Source organism: Clarias gariepinus, chromosome 7 (assembly GCF_024256425.1).
Source record: "Clarias gariepinus isolate MV-2021 ecotype Netherlands chromosome 7, CGAR_prim_01v2, whole genome shotgun sequence".
NCBI classification, from domain to species: Eukaryota; Metazoa; Chordata; class Actinopteri; order Siluriformes; family Clariidae; genus Clarias; species Clarias gariepinus.
Window position 1 is genome coordinate 27,150,920 of NC_071106.1, and position 26,361 is coordinate 27,177,280.

Here is a 26,361-nt window from a genome sequence, read left to right on the forward strand (position 1 = left end):
AAAACCCAATACATTGTGATTTACATAAATTTATACTAAAGTTAAAAATTAATAAAATATTAAGTATAAAGTAAGTAAATGTTTGTTGTCGTTTTCTTTTAAATTTATCAGTGCAATATAAATCACTTTCACATTTTACTAGATTTTTTAAACTCTCTCTCTCAGTGGCACTCACAGTAATCTTAAAGTAAAGTGTAATCTTTAAGTAAAGTGTAATCTTACATGTCAGAAAATGTTCGTTCACTTGGACAGGTTTATCTTTTAAATGACATTAAATGACCTTTAAATGTCTGTATTTTAAAGCAACACCTGAGACTTGAGGACCAGGTGACCAGGTGCTTGCTGCCTGTCATGATGGTACACCCAATTCATGTCTGGCCAGGATGGAATGATATAAAAAATATTTGGGTAGGAAAGTTGTTAGAATCTAAGTATTAGTATAGCATAAGATATCCACTGCTTGGGTAAAAAGCCACTGTTTGTATTTAAATAAGCAAATGCTTAAAAATGGTGGCACGGTGGCTTAGTGGTTAGCACTGTCACCTTGCACCTACAGGAACCAGGTTCAATTTCTGCCTCTGTGTGCATTGATTTTGCATGTTCTCCTACCATGCTTGGTTGGTTTTCTTCAGGTAGTTCCCCCCACAGTTCAAATACATGCAGATTAGTCTAATTGGTGTTATCAAAATTGCCTGTAGTGTGTGTGTGTGTGTGTGTGTGTGTGTGTGTGTGTGTGTGTGTGTGTGTGTGTGTGTGTGTGTGTGTGTGTGTGCCCTGGCTTCGATTGGCACCCCGTCCAATCTCCCCATACACGTTGGGTGTAGCCTGCCTGGTGCCTGGGAAGTCTCCTGGGATAGGCTCCAGGCTGCCCGCCACCCTTTATACAGGATATAAAGCGGTATACATGATAAGGTAATGAATGAGATACTTAAAAGCCTTCAATTGAATAATCTGTAGAGATTAATATGTTTTTCAGCTGGCAACAGTTCTTTAAATCCTAGAGTGTAGCTTTTATTAAACAACCATGTTGGAAAATACAATCTATTTCAGAAGGGTCGAAAAGGTTTATTGGCCTGCATCAAGCGAAGAAGCGGGGAGATTTTAACTTCTTGGGATTAGGTTAAGAACCTTCCAATGCATTATTAAAAATTGGAAGGATAGTGCTAAACCTTTAACTTCACAGAATTAATATGGTCAGAAAAAATATGAATAAATGTGATTGAGATCACTTGCTTGTTGGAGTTTTATGGTCAAGAATTAACTGGAAAAATCACAGCTATGTTTATACAGTTGTGTGGCTACTTAACAAGAAATCAGAAATAAAACTTCAGTTTGCTAGACAGCAAAAACTTGACTTTGGAGTAGTGGAAAAAGGTTGTCTTGTGGGTACAAATTGATCCTCTTCCAGATGAATGGGTGTGTCAGGGTAAGCGGTGAAGCTCATGAAGTGATGCAGTCGTCATGCATAGTGTAATCAAAACTTAAGGCAGTCTCCTATCATGTTTTCATTGTATGCTCCTTGGTAGCAGTATTCAGTCCTGGATGACAAAATAAGCCTTGTAGTCCTCATAAATTTTATCAAATGCTGTTACTGAATACTTTTTTATGTCTGTCTTGATAAACTGGCCAAATCATACTGAACTGTTTATGGTTGAAATGACATTAAAAGCCTAAAAACTTGACTTGACTAAATTTAAATAATAATTTTATACTATTGAGTCACTGAGAATACACTTTTTTAGCTCTGTTTCCAGGCTGTTTCATCTGCATGCATATATTACTGGTCAGAAAAAATATAAATGAGTTTTATGGTCAAGAATGAACTGGAAAAATCACAGCTATGTTTATACAGTTGTGTGGCTATTTAACAAGAAATCAGAAATAAAACTTCAGTTTGCTAGATAGCAAAAAATTGACTTTGGAGGTCAAGAGGTCAAGACGTGGAGAGCAGAATTTTATTCTGTTTTTCATAGCTTAAAGATGGTAAAGAAGATATTCAATAATTTTTCTATCATTTCTTTATAATTTACAGGCCAGTATTATAACATGAAAACATCCTTATACAATCTTAGGAATGGTCCATAATGTCCTAAGACCTTAATTTCTTTTTTTTATTATTATGTACAGTAGACAAAATAAAAAGCTTCTGTCAAGTCTTAGCTTACCATGAGTATTTGTGGCAAAATGCCCATTTACATATCACTGCAAATTCCACAAGCAATATATTTCCCCTAAAAGAAGATGATGGCAGTCTTGTGTGCTAAACTTTTGGTTATTTATTTCTTGCATAACACTAGACTTTTGGTTGATAATTTCCATGAGTGTACTACAGAGTAGTTCTGATTTAAAGAGCCTAAGCCCTTTATTACTTCAGCAACACCTTGTATATTCCATGACTGTAGTTGAAAATATTCCGGTTTTGTATTCTATTGATTTTAACAAGTACATTAGAGTGTACTATAAAGTAGCGCTGATTTGAAAGGGCCATGCACAGCAATTTATTCAGCATTTTTTTAATTATTTTTGACAGTTACTCACAGTAGACATTTTATGTTCTAATATCTAGCCTTAACATTATGACCATGCATCCAATATTAAGTAGGTCCCGCCATTTTCCACCAAAAATATATAATTACAGTAAACCTGGAAATGGGTGGGACATATTAGGAAGAAAGTAAACATTTTGTCCCTGAAGCTGATATTGGAAGCAGAAAATAGGCAAGCATAAGGAGATGACCGAAGTTGACGTTGAGATGAAGTTGTTGTTAGTAAATAAATAAATAAAAATACCAAAAAAGGAATATACTCTGAGCTTTTATTAACTGCCTTTATATTTGATTTCGGTGCACAATGTGGAAGTGTGTTCATGTGTTAAAATGATATCTGTTGAAATAAATCACACTTTCACAACTGGAATCCTGGACTGTGCCTGTTCCATTAGGGAAGAAAAAAGTACATAGATGTGATAACCTGGTTATTCAGTACATTCAGGTCATCAGTTGACTAATTGACTTTATTGCCACATAATGTTGCTGAGACTTGACCTGACCTCTTCCAGACTAGACCTCTTGGAAGTGTTGATAGAACACAGTTAAATGAGTAAAACTACCTTTATTTCTCTATATAATGCCCTGCTACACTAACTCACTTATCCCAGTGTTTCACTAGTGCTTAAAAGCCATGAAGGGAGAAAGATTAATCAGTATAAATTCCTGCTTCACATCATTTACTGGCCTAAACATGTGAAAATGGCTTGAAACAAGGTCAGGACTGTAAGGTGTAAAGACCAAGTGGTGTTGGAGAATGATTGTGCGTACACTTCCCACAGACAGATGCGTCTCTTCCATCGATTTTCAAGGGTCAGACATTCCAATTGTTGTTCCAATGTTCACAGGAACAACTGCAGTGGGCTCTGAGGATCGTCTTTCACAGATGTACAGCCATCTTTAAAAAACATTTGTAAACACTTCTATAAAACGTTAGATGTGCTTGAAGTCTTCTGTAATTGTCAATAGGTTTTAGGCCATTCATGAGAAATTTCAAGTTCCAGTTTGACTTGCATGTCATAATGTACAGAGAGCTTGTTGAATGTATTATTTACATCCGTGCTTTTAATTAACTGAAGGTGACTCTGTCACTAGATTAGGTAATTTTTGTATGCCATTACTGACTTTATTTAAAATAAGTCTTTTTTTAACAGATGTTAGCATTAGTGAATGTCTTGCACCCAATGCAACTCTCCACTGCCACAGATGCTTGTTATACATCTTGTGAGTTGAGCTGGTGTGTATGGTCTAATTTGAGCTTCACTTGTGAAATGACCCCAGTGACCTATCATGATAACCAATGTTTCACACAATGACCAATCAGGAATTATCATTGGTTCTCAAAAACCAATCTCTGATCACCGTTCGTCCCCAATGATCAATAATTCTTAGTCCTGTTAACTGATCAATGAGAAGTGTTCACACCTCTTTCTTCCCAAATGTTTAAACGCATCATGGGTAATTTTACAAGTAATAAAAGCTAATTATTACATTTAAAATCGAGTTTGTTTTCCAACCCCTAACCACCCCTGCTTTTTGTGGTGAGAGTTAGTGGTGGGGGGGGGGGGGGGGGGGGGGGGGGATATACATTTGATTTTTTTCCCCCCCACATTTACCCAGTGACAGTATAGTAACTTAATAAGTGTTATTCATGTGTTAACGTTTATTCTGTGGTATTTTAAGTAATACGTGTCTAGTTTGGATTTTGTTTACTTACAATAAATAAATCTTAAAGTTTTGAGTTCCAGGAAGCTGCAACGGAATTTGCGTCACCAACAGAAAGTGCCGTGGTGTTCCATGGGAAATGTAGTAGCCCGTGCAACCCATTTCCCTGTAAAAGTCTTACAAAAATTACAGCAAAAGTGCAAGCTGCTTTGTTTATCAAGCGAGATTCCGGATATACCTTATTAAATATTCCTAACAAACGCCGGTATATATTTTAAGGCGTAACATTAGGTCATAGAAACGTACACAAGGACACAACAACATTACTATGACTGAGCTGTTCTATTCACAGTTCTGTATTTAGTTTATAGTTCGATTAATATTTACAGTAATACTGTTTATGTGTATGTGGCATAATAGGTAAAATATGCTAATATTTGTACAACCGGATCTATTTGTAGACCCTGATCTTGTTAAGTCCTTTAGAAAGCGGGATTTAAAAAAAAAAGACAAATAAAACTACATCTCCCATACTGCACCACGACAGAGTTGTGTAACTTTCCAGCTTCTTCCAGGCGAAAACTCTCGCGGCCGTTGCTAGTTAGCTAGCCACATCGGCTAAAATAAAAACATCGATCTGGTTTCGTTTTAAGTGATTAAAAAAAGTTTATTTTTTGTATAAAAGCGGAGAGTTTTATCACTCGGATATAACGAGGTGAAAAACAGAAGAAGAGAAAAGAGACAAAAGAAAATCGGGGGCGGATCAGAAATCAAACATGTCCTCCTCTTCCTCCTCGCAGGCATCTTCCAGGCGGCAGTGGTGTTATCTATGCGACTTGCCCAAAATGCCCTGGGCCATGATCTGGGATTTTAGCGAAGCTGTGTGTCGCGGGTGTGTGAATTATGAAGGTGCAGACAGGATAGAAATGCTGATAGACACGGCGCGGCAGCTGAAGCGCACGCATGTGATGCAGGACGGAAGGTCTCCAGGTCCACAGCCGGGTAGTAAACACGGCCCTGGGGCGAAAGATGGCGCTCTGGACGGGGGCAGAAATACTGCTGAGCGGTTTGAGAGGAGCAGAGGAGAGTTTGTCCCAGCTAGACTACCTAATGGACTGCCCAGGCTGGAAGATGGTGTTGTTGCAGAAGTAAGCAGGCAAAGTCCCAACGCGAGGAGAACCATGGTGGCAGGTGTGCCGCCCAATTTGATGCCCCAAGGACTTGTGGGTACGCCGCATGGCCTTTTAATCGGTCCCAGATCCAGCGGTGCATCCCTGGCCATATCTGCGCCGATGCTGAGCGAGCTGAACAAGAGGCATGGCGGCGGGTTGTCGTTCATGAACCCGGACTTTGAGAAGGACCTGAAGGAGAAACAGAGGAACGCGGAGGCGCTGGCCGAACTTTCCGAAAGCGTCCGAAATCGGGCCGACGATTGGGCCGGACGTCCCAAATCTGTGCGTGACACGTTGTTGGCTCTTTCCAGCTGCACGCCATTTAACGTGCGCTTTAAGAAAGACCACAGCCTTTTGGGGAGGGTGTTTGCATTCGATGCCAAGCTTGGCGTAGATTTTGAGCTCAAAGTGTTTGTTGAGTACCCGTGTGGCTCAAACAACGTTTTCTCGAGCCTGTTGGCGTTAGTGAAGCAGATGTTCCAGGATAGCCAAAAAGACTCAGGCAAAGTGATCAGCTCGGGCTTTAAATATGTCGAATATGAGAAGCGGCACGGTGCTGGCGATTGGCATCTTCTTTCAGAGCTTCTCAGTGATGCTGTCCGGGCGTTTAAAGAACCACCGACCCCTGATTCACTCCCTCAACCTTTTTTGGATGCTGCTTATGCAATGTTACCCACGGCACTCTGCCATCTCGGACGTCCTGTCCCGGCTCGGATGCGGCGCCGAAAGGCTTCTCCAGATCCCGAAGCAGCTGAGAGGATGACATCAGAGGAGCAAATACGCCAGCACTGGTATCCTAACGTGAGCCCACACATTCCGACCAGTTCTTTGGCCAGCGCTATGCCTGGCCATCCTCCAAATCTCCAGGAGGTGGTCCCTGTTTCCCATGGCAGTGACCCTTCACCGATCACCGCACTCATGAACGTTGCAGACAATGTTGGTGCCATCAGCCAATCGCCGAAAGACGTGCCAGGAAGCAGTGGTGCTCACGCTTCCAGTGCTAGCCCTTCTTCATCTGGGCAAAGGCGACTGGCATCACGTAACGGGGAGAATGGATCTGGAACAGCCACAGTTGCCACGGCAATGCCCCCTGTTGCAGCGACAGACCAGGGTTCAGAAATTTCTGGAGCATCTGGAGCTCCACTTTGTTGCACCATTTGCCATGAACGGCTCGAGGATACACACTTTGTCCAGTGCCCTTCGGTACTCGTGCACAAGTTCTGCTTCCCTTGTACCAGAGATTTCATCCGAAATCAGGGCTCAGGAAGTGAGGTATACTGCCCAAGTGGTGATAAATGCCCATTGGTGGGCTCTAATGTGCCCTGGGCATTCATGCAGGGAGAGATTTCCACCATCTTGGCTGGAGATGTTAAAGTCAAGAAGGAGAGAGACCCTTAAACTGAAGTAGGTATTGTTAATATGTACAGTATATTACTAGTAAAGATACATTTACAAATAACCTGAAATGCAAAAAGATAGCACATTCGATCATATCTAGTAATTTATCACTCTTGAAATTGTCATAGACATTTTAAGTGAACTTTAAAATCCACTATGCCATTTTTACATGCATTTTTGTTCTGTTTTAGCACGACTGTGTTGCAGTTCCTGAACCCCAAAGACGATAACGGCACAGCACTGAAGAGATGACTGTTCACTTGCGCATGTCCTCTTCCTCCATTTAGCTCGTCCCTCTGTACACGATGAAGAATCCATCCATTCATCCGTGTGTCCTCGTCAGTGTTTGATGGAGACCATTTTCTTTGTCTCTGTATTTTTTTCTTTCCTAGTACTCTAACCACCACTTTTCCATCTACTATCTTTTACTTTTACTCTATTTGTTCATCTTTCAAACTTTTATCACCCCTTTTCTATCTCTCTTTCTCTCTGTCTCTCTCTCTTTCTCTCCTGTTTTTCTTAATTAATTTCAGTTCAGTTTATTTCAATATGTTTAGCGCTTTTTTTCTTTTTTATAAAGACAGTCATTTTCCTTTTTACTCTTGTTCCATCACTTTTTTTCATTCCTCAATTAATGCCTTTTAATGGACAATCAGTTAGATTTGGGTCGCTTTTTTTACCCCAACAATATATAATAGTGCTTTACTGCAGAGCTAAATCAGTTTATTTTGGATTTTAAAATCCCTTTTTTTTATAAAAACACTTTTGTTTAGCATTAGCTGAATGTGTGTCCTAAAAATACATAAGCAAAAGGTTTATCTACCGAATTCTTTCTTTCAAATATAATTGATCAGCTAAGACTACCTTCAGATCCAACAACTAAGTAAACTTCCCCAAAACTCTGTTAATCCAGGCTGGAATATAGCCTCAATGGGACACTATTCTATGACAGTTTTTCTTTGAAAATTTCTTGGTTGATTGACTACATTTGGCAAAAGGATTTGCTTTCGATTCATCTTTCGCCCAACTGTTTCTTTAACAGCCACAACAGCACTAAAGTAGGCATGTGCCAATGATTAATATGCATATTGCAATAATTGGACAGTCTTTTTTTTTGTTTTGTTTTGTACAATATTATAAAAACATTATATTCTGTAACTAAGCAACTGCCCCATCTGCCAAACTTGTCTGTATTATCTGCTATTAAAAAAAAACAAACGTAGTCTTACATAAGGTATACAACCTTCCGTCTGATAGTATAGATTTTATTTTAAAAAAGCCACCTATCTAGGTATACTTTTTTCAATTTGGGTAAAAAGCCTTGAAAGTGTTCATAATAACAACATTGTCAAATATTGCAATATATCATATCACAGTCAATGTTTATTAATAAAGCATTGATAATTGGCACATGCTTACAGTGTTGTTACGTTTTGTATTTTGATATATAATATAACACATATACACAGAACATCCATAACATTATGACCATTGACAACTGAAAGGTGAAGTGAATAACATCAATTATCTTGTTACAATGACACCTGAAAATGGATGGAAATATTAAACATTTTGTTCCTGAAGTTGATGTGTGAAAGCAGTAAAAAGGGCAAGTTTAAGGATTTGAGCAACGTTGACAACGGTTTAAAAATGGTTAAAAAGTTTAGGGTACTGACTTGGCATCGATTGTCCAGTCTGGTACTTGGAATCCCCACCTCACAACGTACAGGACTTAAGGGGTCTGATACTGACATCTTAGTGTCACCACCTCCAGGGATCTAGTGGAGTCCATGCTTCGACAGGTCAGGAAATTCTTCAATATTAGCTAGGCGGTCATAATGTTATGGCTTATTGGTGTGTGTGTGTATATATAAATAATTTGATGCATTATGCATGTATAGTAGAAATATTTATATTTTATACAGTATAGATTGTATGAACATTTGCTGTTAATGGTTATTAGATGTGCAATTTCTATAGATTTGATACCACAAACAAAACCAAAGATAGATGTGCTAAAAATTCTTATATATTAAATGTTGTTACATATATATATATATATATATATATATATATATATAACTTTGTATATAGAAAACAAGGCAGCATAAAAATTGCTTTTGGTTAAATACCAGCGCAGTAGGTGGGGAATAGTTCACGTAATTATATTTAATCATGAACACGGATGTTGTTCTTGTTAAAGTGTTAGCCGATCAGTATATTTTGTATTCTAACACTGTTGAGTTGAAGATATTCTGTTTTTTGTTTTGCTTTTCTACAATTGTCATTACAGACTTGATATATTTCCATGTATGATTTTTTTTCTTTCTTTCTTTTTTCTTTTTTTTTATTAGTACTCTTTTCCTTTTACTGATATGTTCTGATATGTGTAGTCCTCACGTCTTCAGTTCTGCTTTATGAATAGAAAATGTATCTCTGGAGAAATGTGTGCGTGAACAGAAGCACTGTTTTTGTTTAATCAGCTCTTGGATTGTATTTAAATTTAAAGATGACCTGCTTTTCACTTACAATATTTCACACACATTTGCTTTGTACAATCACTTAAAAACTTTTCTTGAGGGAAAATTAAAAAGCGTTTTTTTATTAAATACATCCCTAAAGATATCAGTCTCCTGTTTTTACTATAACTGTAATAAATGGACTTAAATGGACACAGCACATTCTTTAAAAGAATATAGACTTCACCTATATTTGTTCATATTAGGCAACAAGTCTTTAAAAAAAAAAATATTGAATGTAATTACACAATGCACCATTATCCTTTATCATTGTGATAGTTAGGCTAGTGCAGTATTTATTGGATGGTTTTAACTAAAAGTAATTAAAAACAACTTCACCACAATAACTGAAGGTTGGCAATAGATTCCAATGCTTTAGCAGTTCTCTGTAAATATTAAAATTCATTACATATAGATGTTTGAAATATATAATACAAATGTAATAAACAAATTATTTTAAAGTTAAATATACAATTAACAACATTACCATGTTTGAACATTATTATATACATTGTTTCATGCTGATGGGCTGTAATTGTGAATAGTTATAAGATTGATCAGTAATGAGCAAGCCCCTTAAAACGGGGGTGTTTCTGGTTCTTCCTGGGACGTGTGATTAAAGGCTGAATGTTGTGTGAGGAGAATTGGTGATAAATGAAAACATACAGGCAATAGACAACTAGATTAAAAGAGGGTCTACATCCAGTTGCAGTGCACTATTCAATTTTATTAGAGAACCACACATGCTAAAGAAATAATACTGTACTGTGAACTACTGTACATTCATCTAGTCAGTTCACCCTGGCAAATAATGGGCATAACACAGGATGACGTAACTACACTGCCTTGCCAAAAAAAAAATCGCACACTCTTGGATCGACCTTTTCTATGACTACAGAATACAATCACTGTGGCATCATTTTAATAAGGTCATGTCATGTAACAACATTTATTTTTGTCCAGGGTCGCATTAATTTCTCTCCAAGATATTGTATTTATGATGGGAGAGTCATACCGATCTGTTTAAACTGTACAGGAAAGAACAACACTTCATTTTTCCATATGCATGTATTGTACATGCACCTGTCTTGCTGATGTGAAGGAATGGAGGAGAGGAAGATGGGTGGGGAGAAGGTTAGTGTTTGGAGGGAGAGTATCCTTCCATAATAACACTGGGTAATTCTCCTTTAGGGAATTTTTGTTTCTTGGCCTCGGGTTAGTACGTGGCAGCCATTTTCACCAAAAATCTATCCAGAGACATTGTTTTTTTCCGTGCTGCACAAAACCAACACTGCGTTACTGTTCAAGATACGTGATATAGGATACTTCTCTGCAAAGGCTTGGACGTCACTCCACTTTAAACAAAATTATTTTTTTATGTGCGTGAAACTGATGCTGCGCAATGCACTCATGCCTTTGCTCAGCTGATAGCGGCAGCTTAGGCTGGCGGTTTCTGGGTCGTGTTCCGAGGAGCAGTTTGTGAACAGAGGCAAATTTTAGGCAAATCTCTTGGTCATGGACCAGTTTGGTTGAAACAAATTCCACTGTATTGTCATCTTAAAATATTTCCGTGCCATCAGGGAAGAAAAAATCTATTGATAGAAAAACCTGGTCAGCTGACCTTTGGGCCTATAACATTTCTGAACCTAGACCTGACCAACAGAAGCAACCCCAGGTCTAACAATGGCCCCATAGGCTTAAACGAAGGGCAACAGGCATGATGGGTGCATCACTGCATCCCCCTCTCTTCTTACACTGATGCACCCATCTATTCCAGCACCATATCTGGGGAAAACCAAATAGCATTCCAGCAGGATCACTTCATACCCCCTGTCAAAGATGGCAGTGAAAGGGTGATGTTTGGGGCTTGTGAAAAAAGTTATATGTTGTTGTTATTCTGAGATTGTATATATATTGTTATATGTTGTTACTCTGAGTATTTGACTAATACTGAAACATTCTATCAACAGACGATTTTATACACGATTTTTACACAAAAACACTTAATAAAAAAGTGGGGGAACTAACTTTTGAAGATGACTTTTTAACATCTTTTTTTTATTTCCTTCAAGACCAATAAAGTATCTATCTATCTATCTATCTATCTATCTATCTATCTATCTATCTATCTATCTATCTATCTATCTATCTGTCTGTCTGTCTGTCTGTCTGTCTGTCTGTCTGTCTGTCTGATGCCCTAGAAGGCATCAGCCTCCCTCAACATCATTTTATCATACGTATTGTAACTTGTTTTTGTAACAGTGTTGTGTTTTGTGGGGACAAATATGCAACCTAGTTACTAGTAAAAGAATTAATTTAACATTACAACATCTCTTTACCCTGGAAGAGATCACTTTCATCAGGATTCTCCTTCTCTTCTGTTCTCTCTTCTTCTCTCTCTTCTCCTCTCTCTTTCCATCTTCTTGTTTTTCTGTCAAGCTATACATGTCGCTCCTGAGCTGCCACTGATCCAGATTCCCTCTGCCCCCTGGAGCTGTCTGACTCGTCCCTGTGTCCTGCTTCTGGTTGAAGATCTCGTTGCATGGATGATCCGTGTGGTCTGCCTGTGATGCGTGTGGTGACTGGCGACGGTTCCACTTTTCCATAAAGATGGTCCTGTCCTCGGCTGATGCAAACAGGTGTTCTCTGAGGACTTGTGACTTCAGTCGTTCGATACTTCAGGACTGGAGTTTCCTACACTCTACCCGGGCCTCCAATAACGAACTGGACTCCATTTTAACTTAAACACATCTCCTGTTATACTGAACTTCCAGCCCTGCACAGTATGATGCAGATCAATCCCTGCTATCCGTTTCACCCAAATGAGGATGGGTTCCCTGTTTAGTCTGGTTCCTCTCAAGGTTTCTGCCTTTTACCATCGCAGGGAGTTTTTCCTTGCCACTGTCGCCATCATCCTCGGCTTCCTCATCAGGGACAGTCTTATCATTGTGATTTATACACATTCACATCTCATACAAACTTAAATAGTTGTTTTGATTGTGTAAAGCTGTTTTGTGACAATGTCAGTTGTTAAAAGCGCTATAAAAATAAAATTTTATTGAATTGAATTAAACTATAGATTGATCTGGCAAAACAGCCAGAGTTGTTGAGAGATTATTTTAGGAATAACTTAGCTGTGTTAATGTTAGTCAGAGGTGGAGAAATGCCAGTAAGTGATGGGAAAACAATATTTCAGAATTTTAAGAGGTATGTGAATGCCGATTAAATGCATTTATCCTGGATCCTAAATCAGCCGACATCTTCTTCTAAGGGTCCAAATAAAAAATACAGATGTTACATTTCTTGTACAATATCCACCTGGAGACAGCAAAAGTATAGCTGGGACTCAAAAACTTCTTTTGGACCATGTAAAATAGGTGGGAAAGTCTTTAAGACCTATTACAAGCACAAAAACGTTAACACCCAAGACCTATTTAATTTATTTATTTATTCATTTTCTATACCCTTTATCCAGAAGACAGCAGAAGCATAGCCGGGACTCAAAAACTTCTTTTAGATTATGCAAAATGGGTGGGAAAGTCTTCAAGACCTATTACAAGCACAAAAATGTTAACACCCAAGACCTATTTAATTTATTCATTTTCTATACCCTTTATCCAGGAAGACTGAAGCCTTAACCAGGAGGCTTCGGGCATGAAAAACCATCACAGGACACAGACACACACATTCACATCCTCATTTACATACTATGGGCAATTTGGAAAAAAATTTGGACTGTGATATGAAAACCAACCTTTCATGGGGAGAACATGTCTTCACTGAGTAATTAGTGATATCATATTTTCATAAACATAATCAAAAGAGCTCTTAAACAATCTTGAGTTTTTAAGACATTCATACAATAAGTATGAATGTCTTAATTAAATTAATTCATACTTATTATAGACCTTTATTTTTCAATATATTCATACCTATAAAATAGACCTTCATATTTTAGACCTGATGCCTAGTCTGCATACCACTTGTATGGTGTTTGTTGATTTTATCGTTTGTTGATTTTATCATTGTTTCAGTTGTTTAATTGTTTGTTGTCTCAGTTAATATAAAAATTAATATGGCACTTATTATAGGAACAGAGAATATTATGTCTGCTTACTTCCCAGCAGGAATTTTTGGTTTTTCGAAATGTTGTGGCAGTGTTACATTGGGACACCATTGGCATTGACTAATTTTAGAATTACTTTGATGACATTATGCTGAACCAATGTTGACTCAACATTGGGATAATTAAGCAATATATGAGAGGGAGTTCTATGTATATCAGCACAGCTTTGATGAGGTTGTAGGCACGAGGCTTAGTTAGTTTGCTCTGTTAGCACATATACCTTTGCAATTGTTGAACTAGTGTTGAGAGAGCAACCAACAGGCAGCAACTGACATTTAGGGTTGAAGGTAGTTTTAAATTCTTGTTGGTACTGTGTAGCCAAATGGTGAATAGAATAAAACATGAAGGTGGTTGAGAAACTATTATTTCCTTTAGATTTACTTCACATTTTTTGTTATTCTATTTTAGAATTCAGTAACAGCTAATTTCCAGGGTTCCAGGGTTAAATCCCAAATAGCGTAAAATGGAAAGCTAATGCACGATGTAGGGCATACAGTCCCTTGTCCCACTCTTTGCCCATGTTGCCCCCAGATAAGGACCCAAACAGTGAGACAGTGGGGGACTAAGCTAAGGTTGTAAGATTTTACTGTATTATTTTGCATGCACTCTATACAAATATTAGTTAAAATAGCATTAAACTCTTAAAAATAGTTTTTCAGGGTTTCTTTAAGGATTCATTTGGGCAGGTAGGGTTCTACTTGAAAAACTTAATTGGAACCTTTTTTTATTTTTAAATGCTGATATTTTTAACATAGAACACTGTAAAATTCTAGTTATTGTTCCCCATTGAGCATACAGACAACTCACCAGGTTGTATTTTAAACACCTCAGAAAGGATAGATAGATAGATAGATAGAAAGATAGATAGATAGATAGATAGATAGATAGATAGATAGATAGATACTGACTGTGAATGCACTGCTAACTCAAATCTTAGCACTGCAGAGACAGTAGACAGAGACAAATATAAAGGGTCCATGAACAAAATTTAAATATAGTTTTTGTACTTCTGCCTTAACTTTGGCGTAATAATTGCGTTTTTCAAGTAGCCTATTGATTTAGCTTTTCATTTAAAAAGAAGGTTTTCTAGACCATATGTTATATTTTCCTCCAACCCAGAGATTATTGAGACTGTCTTTTAATTGTGTTTTTTTTCTTACAGATGCTGAATTTTAAACTTAGACTATACATGAATGAAATGGCTTTCTTTTGGTTTTGTTAATTTCGCTATAATAAGCTAATGAATTATTCCTATTCCAGGCCTGTATTATTCTTAATGATTTACTATTGTCTCGTGTGTGTGTGTGTGTGTGTGTGTGTGTGAATCTAGCACGTCTGGAAAAGTGTAGTCAGAATAAAGCTGAGCGTGAGACCTCGGTGTTACTGCAAAAAACTCCTTTAAATCTCCCGCTTCCTCCATTAGTGTGACCCATTAGCGCTTTTGTCCGCTAATTATTGAGGTGTTAATGAACGATGCGCCGAGGAGGAAAGTGTGTCTGTGCGCGCGCTCACCATTTGCAGTCTCCCTGTTCCGCGGAAATCATTAAATACACACCTTAAAAAAAAAAAAAAAAAGACTGTTCATGATCTAAAAAAAAAAAAGAAAGAAAGAAAAGTTGGGTAGAGTGGAAATACAGAAAGCTAAATGGATTTTATTGCAAGGACAAATTGCACTGAGAGAAATGTACAGTTTAACATTAAAAAATTTGGGGTAAAATGCAAAATAAAATAAAAAATAAAAATATACAATTAATAAATTAAGTGTGCAGAATTTGCAATGTTGTAAGACATGGCATGTAGGTGTGATAGCAGCATTATACTCGCCATATCGTACATTTGCACTACTGCTCTTGTTTCAAATTCAACAGGCCTAACTTGCGCTTTTAGACAATAACACTGCTGCTGATATTACATACATTTCACTTCATTCCATGCCTCATGTTCTAGTGTGATCCAATGCAATATAGGCCTACTATGATGTTGCGCGGAAAAACATTATTTCACAAGTAGTAGTTTCTTTTTTTCTTGCTTTGCTTGCTTCTTTTGAATTTAACGTCTTCGTAAACCATGCTGAATTTTATTCACTCTCTCACACACACACACACACACACTTTGGAAAGGATGTGTTTTCCTCCGAACTGAAAGTGTTAACCGCTCGTTCCATTAAATCCACATTACAAGCCCCTTTTTGCGAGCGGGTGTAAATTGTGTCCCACGGCGTGTCAGAGTGTGAACTTCAGTATGCATGTGTGTACAATGAGATACTAAGGATCATATTGAACATTCAATAATGCATATAGTGACATATAGTGGCATCCATGGGCCTATCATATGTATGTGTGTGCTATGTGTTTAGAGACTGTGTTATACACCAGGTGCAGGACACTTTGTGTGGCTCTCTCTTGTGCTCCCGCCCCCATTAATCCTGTCGGACCCCCCTGTGATCTTCTCCATTACACGGCCATTCATTAAGCATTAGAGGAAACGCAATTGATATTTAGATGACGATCAGTCTGAGAGGACGCGGATGTGGATTCGGAGAGAGAGAGAGATCATTTCCAGTCAGAGTCGAGCTTCGTTCTGAACAAGCAGCAGATCATTTGGTTCTATCTATCTATCTATCTATCTATCTATCTATCTATCTATCTATCTATCTATCTATCTATCTATCTATCTATCTATCTATCTATCTATGTGTCTGTCAAATGTAGACAAAAACTACATACAACCTTTTCTTGTAGTTTATATCTACATCGTTTATGCGGTGTGTATTCGACGTATGTACCCTGCTCTCACAAATAACTAATTTAACAAATTTGTATGCTTGTTAGACCATCTCTTTTAACTGTCATTGTTCGGGTCTAAAAAAATAAAATAAATGCTTTATTAAAATTTTATAAAAATTGTTATTTTATGATATATATAAAGTGCAGGGGTTAGAAAGATTATGTATTTTTATGGATTAGTTAATAATTCTAACAAGCTTCAAGATAACTGATTCAAGCCCTAAATAATTAAGATTATGCAAACAGTCGATTGGTACATTTGTGCTTTGCTGTTTGGTTAATTAATTAAAACGGAAATAGGTTAATAAATTTCGAGAATATGATCACATGCCAGCAAATTTATTGTAAGTAAGTAAGAAAAAACGTAAATAAATAAGACGGATGCTGCAATGTTGCTATTTTTTCAGTAAAAACAGAAGTACTTTTTTAAATTATAGTCTATTATTTATTATTTTTAAATTACGTTTCATTTTATAACAATGTTTTGATGTTAAAATTTAAATTTTTTCAACAGATATCTTTTTTGTCCAAGTTTAATTGCGAGACATATTTCTTCACAATTCTGACAACAACAACAACACTTAAAAATATTTTCTATTTTTGCGTCTTATAATTTTTTCCCGTCAGTTGATTTGACCTCTATGTTGAAGTTTTGATGCCAATACACAGGACAGCAGGGGGCAAAAGGGATTCGTCCTAAAGCCTGGAAACCCGGAAAGAGGAGGAATGAAATGATCAACATATTTAAACGAGGCACTGATGGGGGCGTGGCCTTCTATTTTATACCTGAGCTTAAAGCCGGCTGAACTTTTACCTCAACACACACCCACACTCACACACAGACACACACTCGCTCTGTGACTGAGCCACAGTTCCTCAGTGGCAGCACGCGCTGCTTCTCATCTGGATGCCTTTTCCCCTTTTTTTCTTGTTCTGGATTTACTTTTAAACGTTCCAGGGATGAACTGAAAAGTTCCTGGCAACGAGACCAAGAAATTTATACGTAGCCTACAAAACAAATCTCAGTTACAGTAGAAGACGTCAGTATTTTAAGGCTGTTCTACGACTTTATTCGGAGTTTTCGGTAATTGGGATTTTTGGATATTTTTTTCCCACTGAATACACATCGGATCCGGACTTTTCATATACAACGTTATATTAAGGACTTATTTCCTTTGTAACGAAATTTCACATTTTCTCTTCTTTTCTTTTGGGATGTTGAGCTCCGTGAAAATGGAAAGTCATGAAATACCGGAGTGGAGCGGATTTTACAGCGAGGCTAGTGAGGTAAAATACACAACTTAAACACTCATACGCACACAAACACAAAAGAGAAGGGGGAAATTAAATGCTCTTAATAATAAGTCAATAATAAATGTCAATTCAGCCTGTTTTATTATTGAATTCCTTTCATTCAAATTGATCTAAAATATAGGTATAAATACTTAATTTAGTTATAGTGTAAATTAGAGTTATCTAAGCAAAAACACAAAATACAATAAAATGTTCCGCTTGGTTTTAAATTGAACTCGCAGACTCATTTAATATCTGTTGTTAAAAAACAGTTAAGAATTGTGGTAAAGATTTAACGTGGTTATTTAGTCGAAGTTTTAAATGTAATAATTCCTAAACGCGAACTAACTTCCATCGAATGGAAATTTTAAAAAGGATTTAAGTAAGAATTTAAGGTCAAAATTATATATATATATATATATATATATATATATATAAACTTGTTTATATTTATAAAATTAATTTAAGTGATATAAATATAATATCAATATTTAATCACTTCTAAAAGTGTTGTTTTAGTCAATCAAGTTGTAGTGGAAAAATTATTGACAGTAATCAATATTAATTTTAGAAATCATAAATTATATCAAATAATCCCCAGATAAAATCTAGATCTAACAGTTGTCGCCCATGTGATTTATATCCAGTGCTCTACCACACATGGAATGTATATCATGATGAAAGATATGTAACATAATACATCTTTTTTCAAAAGAGTTTTCATTGTTTATTTTAGATGGGTTGTTTAAATACGCATCCAATATTAAATTTACCATTAACCAAACTATGTAGAACTAATTTTACACAATATTTATGTGTGAAGAAGGTTTTCTTAAAGAACAATCTTTGATTATTTTGAATAAAAAAAAATACAAATAAAAATAGCATTCAAAACTTTACCACAAACCAATTTATTTTATCTACCAAAAATTTTTTTTTTTTTTGGGTGTCCAAATCCAAAGGAAAATATAGTGAAATTTAATAGTTTAAATAGCAACATCATATTTTTCATTTTGTGTTATTATTTTTATAAGATCCAGAAACACTGGATTAATAACAATACTGTGTTGCAGATGAAGTATAACACTAACGGAATATTGTTTTTGAATAAGTACAAGTAAAAGATAACAATAATTATCAATATATAAACATTCCCGTCATATAAAGACTATCCACAGTATTTGGGAAAAACTATCGAACTGCTCTTATAATCTACTAAAGTAAATTAATATGTAATTATATTGCAGTAATGGTATTTATTTATTTTACATAATCCTAAAAAACCCAATTAAATGCATGTTTAATTCTACTGTATTAATTTGTCCACTTTTCTGCAACTTTTTGAGTTACTTTGTATTTTTCCATAGACTAAGTGATACAAATTTGAATGATAATGCTATTAGTCGTGTAACTTCATATTTTAAATAATTACTGTATTTTATTTTCTTCAATCTTATTAAGTGATTATAAAACTCAAAGGTAAAAAATAGCTGTTCAACTAAATCATAGTGTAATTCTTCTTTTTTCCAGATGTATCCCTCTGCAAGTGCCATGAACTCTGTGAGTAGCCTAAACAGTTACATCAACCTGAACCCAGCTGCCTCAAGTGCAAGCATGAATATGGGATACGGAAACCCGGGTCTTAACGCCATGGGAGGAGCAACTAATCACATGAACCTGGGCACTTCTTTAAACACAAGCCCATTATCACAGTTAAGCCCTTCATCTTCATCTCTGGCTCCACTTTCTCACTACCAGAGCATGAATCAGCCAATCTCTCAGCTCAGTTATCCATCTCCACCCACACTAAACCGTGCTAAGGAAATGCCCAAACCATATCGTCGCTCTCTGACTCATGCCAAGCCACCATATTCATACATCTCACTGATCACAATGGCAATCCAACAGTCAAGCAATAAGATGCTAACTCTGAATGAGATCTACCAGTGGATCATGGATCTTTTCCCATACTACCGTGAAAACCAGCAGCGCTGGCAAAATTCAATCCGCCACTCACTGTCTTTCAATGACTGCTTCGTTAAAGTTGCACGTTCACCCGATAAGCCTGGAAAAGGTTCTTACTGGGCGTTGCATCCCAACTCAGGCAACATGTTTGAAAATGGATGCTACTTGAGGCGCCAGAAGCGATTCAAAATTGAAGACAAACCAGGAAAGAAGAGTGGAGGAAAGTCTCAGGATAGTGCGAACTCTAAACATGGGAACAGTGAAGGTGTGCAGGAGGAGCGAAGCCCGGCTACAGGTTCATCTGATGGTGCAGATTCAGCCCATTCTGATGTTTCCCATCCTGGCTCAGCATCTGAAGAGCAGCAAATGAGTCTAGCACCACTTGAGGGACCATCCCAAAATGCTATTCCATCCTCAATGTCCTCGTCCGTATCTCACCTACACTCAGAGGGCATGAACACCAGCCCTCATCTGCTCTCCAATCCCATCCAGCATCATCATATCGATTTGCAAAATGATCCCCTCAAGTCCATGGACCCACAGTACAACTTTAACCACCCATTTTCTATCACCAACCTCATGTCTAATGAGCAGAAAATGGAGCTCAAGTCATATCAAGATCATGTCATGACCTACAATGGCTATGCTGCTTCCTCTCCTGTAGCTGCCAAACAGATTTATGACAGTGCTGGTCCCTCGAGCATCGACTCAGGTGCCTATTACCAGACCCTCTACAGCAGGTCTGTGCTTAATGCATCCTAGAGAGGTGTCTTCTCTTTTTTTTTGGACGAATCAAGTTGTAATAAAATCTACGATTGGTAGCAGGCCTCTAACACAACAGAAACAGGACTTTAATTTCTCTTTTGCAGTTCATACGAATGTCAGTGCTCGCCCCACCCCTTACCCTAAACTGAACATTTTATACCAGTTGGAGTCTTTCACATAACTTGTAAAAGAAGAGTTTATAAATGTTTCGAAACCCTTAGTCAAAGATAGTTAATTAGCCAAGACATGTTTGGAGTCTGATGTATTTATATTTACATTGGAGCTTACAGGTCTAACAAAGCTAACCCTTATAGGCTCCAGTTTAGCAGCATATGAAGTGCATGTTGTGTCTTTTTCTGCCTCAGCACATAGTTTGAGATCACTCCACATGTGCATCAAACTTTGGTGAAAGGTATTGCGTTAAGTTTGAAAGTGGAATTATATGTTTGCTTCACTGTATAGTTCTATAGTTCAAATTATTTGTATATTTGGTTTTAATACAGTATAACTTTGTCTCTTTTAAAAATGTTTACGTACAAATTATGTTACTGAGCCAAACAAGGTCTATTAAGGTAAATGCTAAACTGGCTCCTCTGTTAGTAGCTTTAAAAAAGGTCTTGGCTGATCAACTATATTTGTGGTAAGGGGATAACTTTATATGACTATGTTGACCCATTTGAACATTTAACAACCTTATTGAATTCGGGTGAACATCCAGAAACTAATACTATAGCACACCTCTCCACACAGAGGCTAGTCTGGTGAACTTAAACACAAATTGATTTTGTTGAACCTTTGGCCTTTTTAACGTCAGAGCTTTTGCTCAACAGGAGGATGAGATACAAACGCAAAATGTGTATATACACTGTCTGTGGCGAAAGGGGAAAAGCCATTTATTTATGAAGGGAAGAAATTAATATATCTTATTTTTCTTTTGTGTTTTGGGATTATTATGGGTTTTATATTGTGTGTGTGTGTTTGTGCGTGTGTGCGTGCGTGCGTGTGTGTGTGTGTGTTTATTGAAGTATATGTTGCTAAAGTACAGTCTTATGTTACAGCATAGCGTGGCATTCCTCTTAGCATAAAGTGCGCAAATGTATAACATTGCATTGCTACATGTGTAATGACTTTGTTTTTTTTTCTATTATGCCAAAGATTTGTAGGTCTATGCTTTTAAACAAACTGTGGTAAACGTTTTTGGCTTAAAGCCCTTTTCTGAGTAATTAAACTTAGTTTTAATAATAAGAAAATGATTGTTCTGTTATCATTTATGTGCCACAGCCAAAATGTAATGGTTACAAAAAGCGTAGCATGTGTTGATAATACATTTCAATTTCACAGTAATCATCTGTCCATTTATCCAAATTTGTAAAATTATCATAATAATTGGCTCTATTTATTAAGCCGAATATGACCTAATTTATTGGTGGATTTTTTTATGGAAGCATGAACTGTACACAGCAAATGTGATATTTATAAAAATCCAGGTTGTTGCTATACTTTGTGAGCTCCAGCAGTTTTGTCAATTTATGCATAATTGGTGCTAACATGAACATTGATTATATCATATGACTGGCATTTAACACAAAATAAATACTATCGTTTAAAAGGAACCAGCAATGCGCTGCAATAGCTGAGCTGCATCATGGAAGAATTTACCATGCTATATAAAGCCATTTAACCTGTGCCAAAAATATACTTGGTACTTTACAGATTTACGGCATTTATCAAGCCATGCATAAAAGTGAAAATCAGAAATAATAAATTAAACATTTTTTGATTTGTTTGGCCTATACAAACATTAAACATTTAAAAATTTACATTTAAAAAACATTTAAAGATTTGGTGGATTATGCACTTCATTTCATATTCAGCTTAAAACTGTGCATATAATACTAATTGACTCGTTAGCTGCTTGGATCAAACTCTGTTGAGTGTTCAACTTAAAAGCTTATGTAACAATGTAACGAACATCACTGACTAACTTATGCCTGCAAACAAATAATACATACAGCATGTCAGATATTGTTACGTTTGGTAGCTAAATTAACCTATGGTGAGTTATGTTTTGTAATTTTTCATTACAAATATAGCTGCTAATCCCAATTAAAATGTAAACATGTTATCTGAGATAGAAAGCTATCTTCCAACTGTAAACATATGTCTCAGTTAGGGGTAGTTTTATAGCTAACAAGGAAAATTTAAGCCAAATAGCTAAATATAATCATATGAATGTTTTTTCTTTTGTCAATATATGAAAACAAGTATTTTAAAGTGTCATTGCATTCCAGGTCATGGCTGTTGAATATTATATTGTATAACTAATTATCAGCACATGCTTGCAAGAGCGGTGAAGATCATTTACACACAGTACTTTGCACTAGTGACCCCCTTATTAAGGGAGGGGGCACAGTCAATTCGTTACAACACAGCCTTGTAACTACTTTCTTTTAAACAAAAAAGGTTAATTCAATTGATGACATCATGCTAACGTGTCAGTTGTTAATCATCCCAGACTTTTAACAGGTTTTTCTTTTTTGTTGTGTCAGAATAATCTGAGTGCGGAAACCCATTTCAGGTCAGAAATGTGTTATTGTTGTGTTAATGTTTATTTAAACTTTTTGCCTACTGTCTTTAAAGAGAAATGCATTAATATATGCGTGTATATATTATATATATTGGTACAAAAGGTTGTTATATGGTGTTTTTGTCATGTTCTTTTCTTATTAAAAGACAAAATTTGGGGAAATATTTTGAGTTTCCGAGCCTGTTTTGTTTGATTTATTCAGGTTTCTTTATTTTAAAATTACAAAAAAAATTATATGTACAACTTGCTCCTTTGTTTTGAGTCAACAGGACCTTTGCGTATAATAGACTTGTGAAACATATATAAGGCAAGATATTCCATATTTATTTAAAACTCAACTGTCATCACACCTGAAGTTAAAATACATGTTTGACTGGATAATATATATTAATATATCCAAAAATTAAAACTTTTTTATAATAAAAAAAACATAATAATAATAATAATAATAATAATAACAACAACAACAACAATAATAATAATAATAATAATAATAATAATAATAATAATTATTATTATTATTATAAATAATAAATATATATATATTATAATGAAGTAATAGTAAAACACAATACAATACAAAATACAAATAGTGCAAATACTGACAGGCTGCTTATATACTCTTACCCAGGACTTAATTAGGCACACTATACTAAAAATAGCTAAGCCTCCATTTGCTCTTCAAACAACCTTAAATCTTCGTGGCATGGATTGTACAAAATGTTAAAAATGTTTCTTTGAGATTCTGCAAGCAGATTTTTCAGGAGAATCTCCCGTTCTGCCACATCCCAAAGCTGTTGGTTTAAGATGGTGTATAATCATGCTGGAAGTAACAGTTAAAAAAGAAAGAAATTGTTGCAATGGTGGTCAGCAACAATAATCAAGACGTCTAGGGCATTTAATCAATGGTTGGTTTGTAGTACCTGGCCAAAAATAATGACCACATCATTACAACACTTCCACCAGCCTGGACTGTTGACACAATGCAAGTTTGGTCCATTGATTCATGCTAATGACTTCAAATTCTGACTCAGATAGTTGCCTTTCACTGCATATATATATATATATATATATATATGTATATATATATATATATATATATATATATATATATGCAGAGAAAGGCAACTATCTGAGGCTATATATATATATATATATATATATAGAGCCTTCCTGTGAGCTTAAACCTGTCTCTGCTGACCACTCTCAATGATAAGGCATTTATTATAGATTTAATTGCACTATTCTGAGCAAACACAAGAAATTGCTGTATGGGAAAATCTGAGGGTATCAGCATTTACAGAAATACTCAAAACAAAATACTAGTACTAACAATTATGCCATAGTCAAAATGACTGAAATCATATTTTCCTTATTCTAAAGTTTTATCCCCAATGGCATGAGTTTATGCACTGCACATCTGCCTCTTGATTGGCCGGTTAGATATTTGCTTTAATTTGTAGAAACTGTTCCTAATAAAGTATAGATTCAATAGATTGAATATCCGTGATATTTAGTTTTAATGAGAATGTGATAGACTAGAACCTAAAGCAAATAGCCTCCAATCAAAATTATTTGACTAAAAACTACCAATTTTCTCACATTGCATGAAAGCGCAAAGGCTTGCTAAATTTCTTAAATAAACTCAGTGAGCTACAGACACACACACACACACACACACACACACACTAGCACTCTTATACGAGTAAAAAGGACCACAGTTTCCTCAGAGAAACAGATGCAGTCTTATAACAGCATGTATGCGGTTTTTGAAGGTCACATGGTAATTAAATTTCTGTATGATATTAACCTTGCCATTTCATACATAACTGGTAAGCTATGACTTAAGATGTATGAGCAAAATCATAGAAATTAAATTGAACTATTACACAAAATACACCATTTGGGTTATTATGGGATGTAGAGATTACAGCATAGTGTGTAATTCTAAGTGTTATAAAGTATGCAAACACACAGCTTTTATTATAAGTGGTTTGTGTTTGCTACTGTATATTATAATTTTGCTGAAGATTAAAATGTTTTATATATTTTAATAAATATTTTTTATAAATATTTTAATGATAGCCTTAATTATGTTAAGTATCATTCATAATAGTATTGTAGTGTAATTAAACAAACTACTGTTAGATTAGCACTGGTAATGGCAAACATGACATGATCATGTGGAGTATAAAAGAGTCTTCTTTCTTTTCTGATTCTTAATGGTGATGATTATTGCTGTGATGGACATTTTTGTTTCTGTTTTACCTCTTTATGTCAGGCAAGTCTAATTATTTTAGGGGAAATACTGAATATACTTATGTATACTATTCCGAACTACAAGTTAATAACTATAATAATAACTATAATAACAATTATCAACATTTTATGGCAAATATATACATTTTTTAAAATAAACTAATTTATAATTTCTCCTGTTTTGAGATGCATTTTGCAGGGTCTGTTCTCTCATCTTCACTAACTGTTATATCCTGGTCAGGGTGTGGTAGATCCGGAGCCATTACTGGTAAAATTGGGTATGAGACACCATGCACACATAGCTTTACGCACTAGTTCACACCTAGAGGCAATTTCAGAGTTGCACATTCACCTCCCAGCATGTTATCCTTATGTGGGTTTGCAGAGATGTTGAAACTCCAGATGTTACTGTAGCCAAAAAATAATATTGAAAAGTTTAAAGAAATGTAAATTATTTGTTGCTTTGTCATACTGTTAGGTAATAGTCAGTACTGCAAATTATATACCAAAGTATGAATACAAAAGTATGAATGTCTATGTGCAAGGGGCCTTCGAATGGGCTGCCGTTCCATCCTTGGTGTATTTCTGCCTGACATCCACTGTTCCCTTGATGGGCTAGGGATCCACCACAACCCCGACCAGGATAAGAATTTGGTGTGAATGCTGAGGGTGTTCTAGAAATTGTATTAGTGTAAAAGTTGAATCTCTCTCTCTCTCTCCAAAGAAAAACATTAAAGGTTTACAAATGAAGCACAAAATCTTTAATGATAATGTCGGTTATAACTTTTATAAACTTTTATATAGCATGGAAATGAAATAGAATTTGAATATGAAATTTTTTCAAGCTTTTTTGAAGCTGACATCAGTGTAAAACCTCAAGATTTATGTTAGATAAAACCATGAGATTTTCATCTAACTAAACCTTAGTACAAATGTTGTAATGTCAATTATTAACTGAATAGTTTAAGTTTTTATATTTTATCTCAAACCTTTCACTTGCTTTGTTTAAACTATTTATGAAAAAAAAAAATCAATTATGAATGAAACAACAGAAAGAACAACAGAATGTCAATATGATCTCAGACTTTTGAAAACTTCAGTATCTCTCTGTCCCTCTCCATCTGACGTTGTGTTCCTACCACACCTTTTAACCATTTTAGCCATAGCTAACTCTTAGACTGCATGCTAACAGTCACTGCTATATCCCTTCTGCTTATTTAACTAAGCAAGTCTTCTGGAATGTTCTAAGGAAATGTTCTTCTTACTTCCTTGAAAAACTC

General features: G+C 35.8%; 2 protein-coding genes across 3 annotated transcripts; both read left to right on the top strand.

Annotated features, from left to right (window-relative positions):
• The first annotated feature begins 4,771 nt into the window (after positions 1–4,771).
• Positions 4,772–9,398, top strand: irf2bp1 (interferon regulatory factor 2 binding protein 1). Its single transcript, XM_053500869.1, has 2 exons — positions 4,772–6,787; positions 6,973–9,398. The coding sequence occupies exon 1, from the start codon at positions 4,988–4,990 to the stop codon at positions 6,779–6,781; it is 1,794 nt and encodes a 597-aa protein (XP_053356844.1). The 5' UTR covers positions 4,772–4,987; the 3' UTR covers positions 6,782–6,787; positions 6,973–9,398.
• Positions 9,399–17,043: 7,645 nt separating this feature from the next.
• Positions 17,044–22,986, top strand: foxa3 (forkhead box A3). Of its 2 annotated transcripts, XM_053499893.1 has the most exons (3): positions 17,044–17,296; positions 17,436–17,499; positions 19,036–22,986. In XM_053499893.1, exons 2-3 carry the CDS (start codon positions 17,446–17,448, stop codon positions 20,230–20,232), a joined length of 1,251 nt encoding a protein of 416 aa, XP_053355868.1. In that variant the 5' UTR covers positions 17,044–17,296; positions 17,436–17,445; the 3' UTR covers positions 20,233–22,986. The 2 variants fall into 2 exon arrangements, with proteins under 2 accessions (XP_053355868.1, XP_053355867.1); XM_053499892.1 differs by having other exon boundaries at positions 17,044–17,499.
• Positions 22,987–26,361: the final 3,375 nt, after the last annotated feature.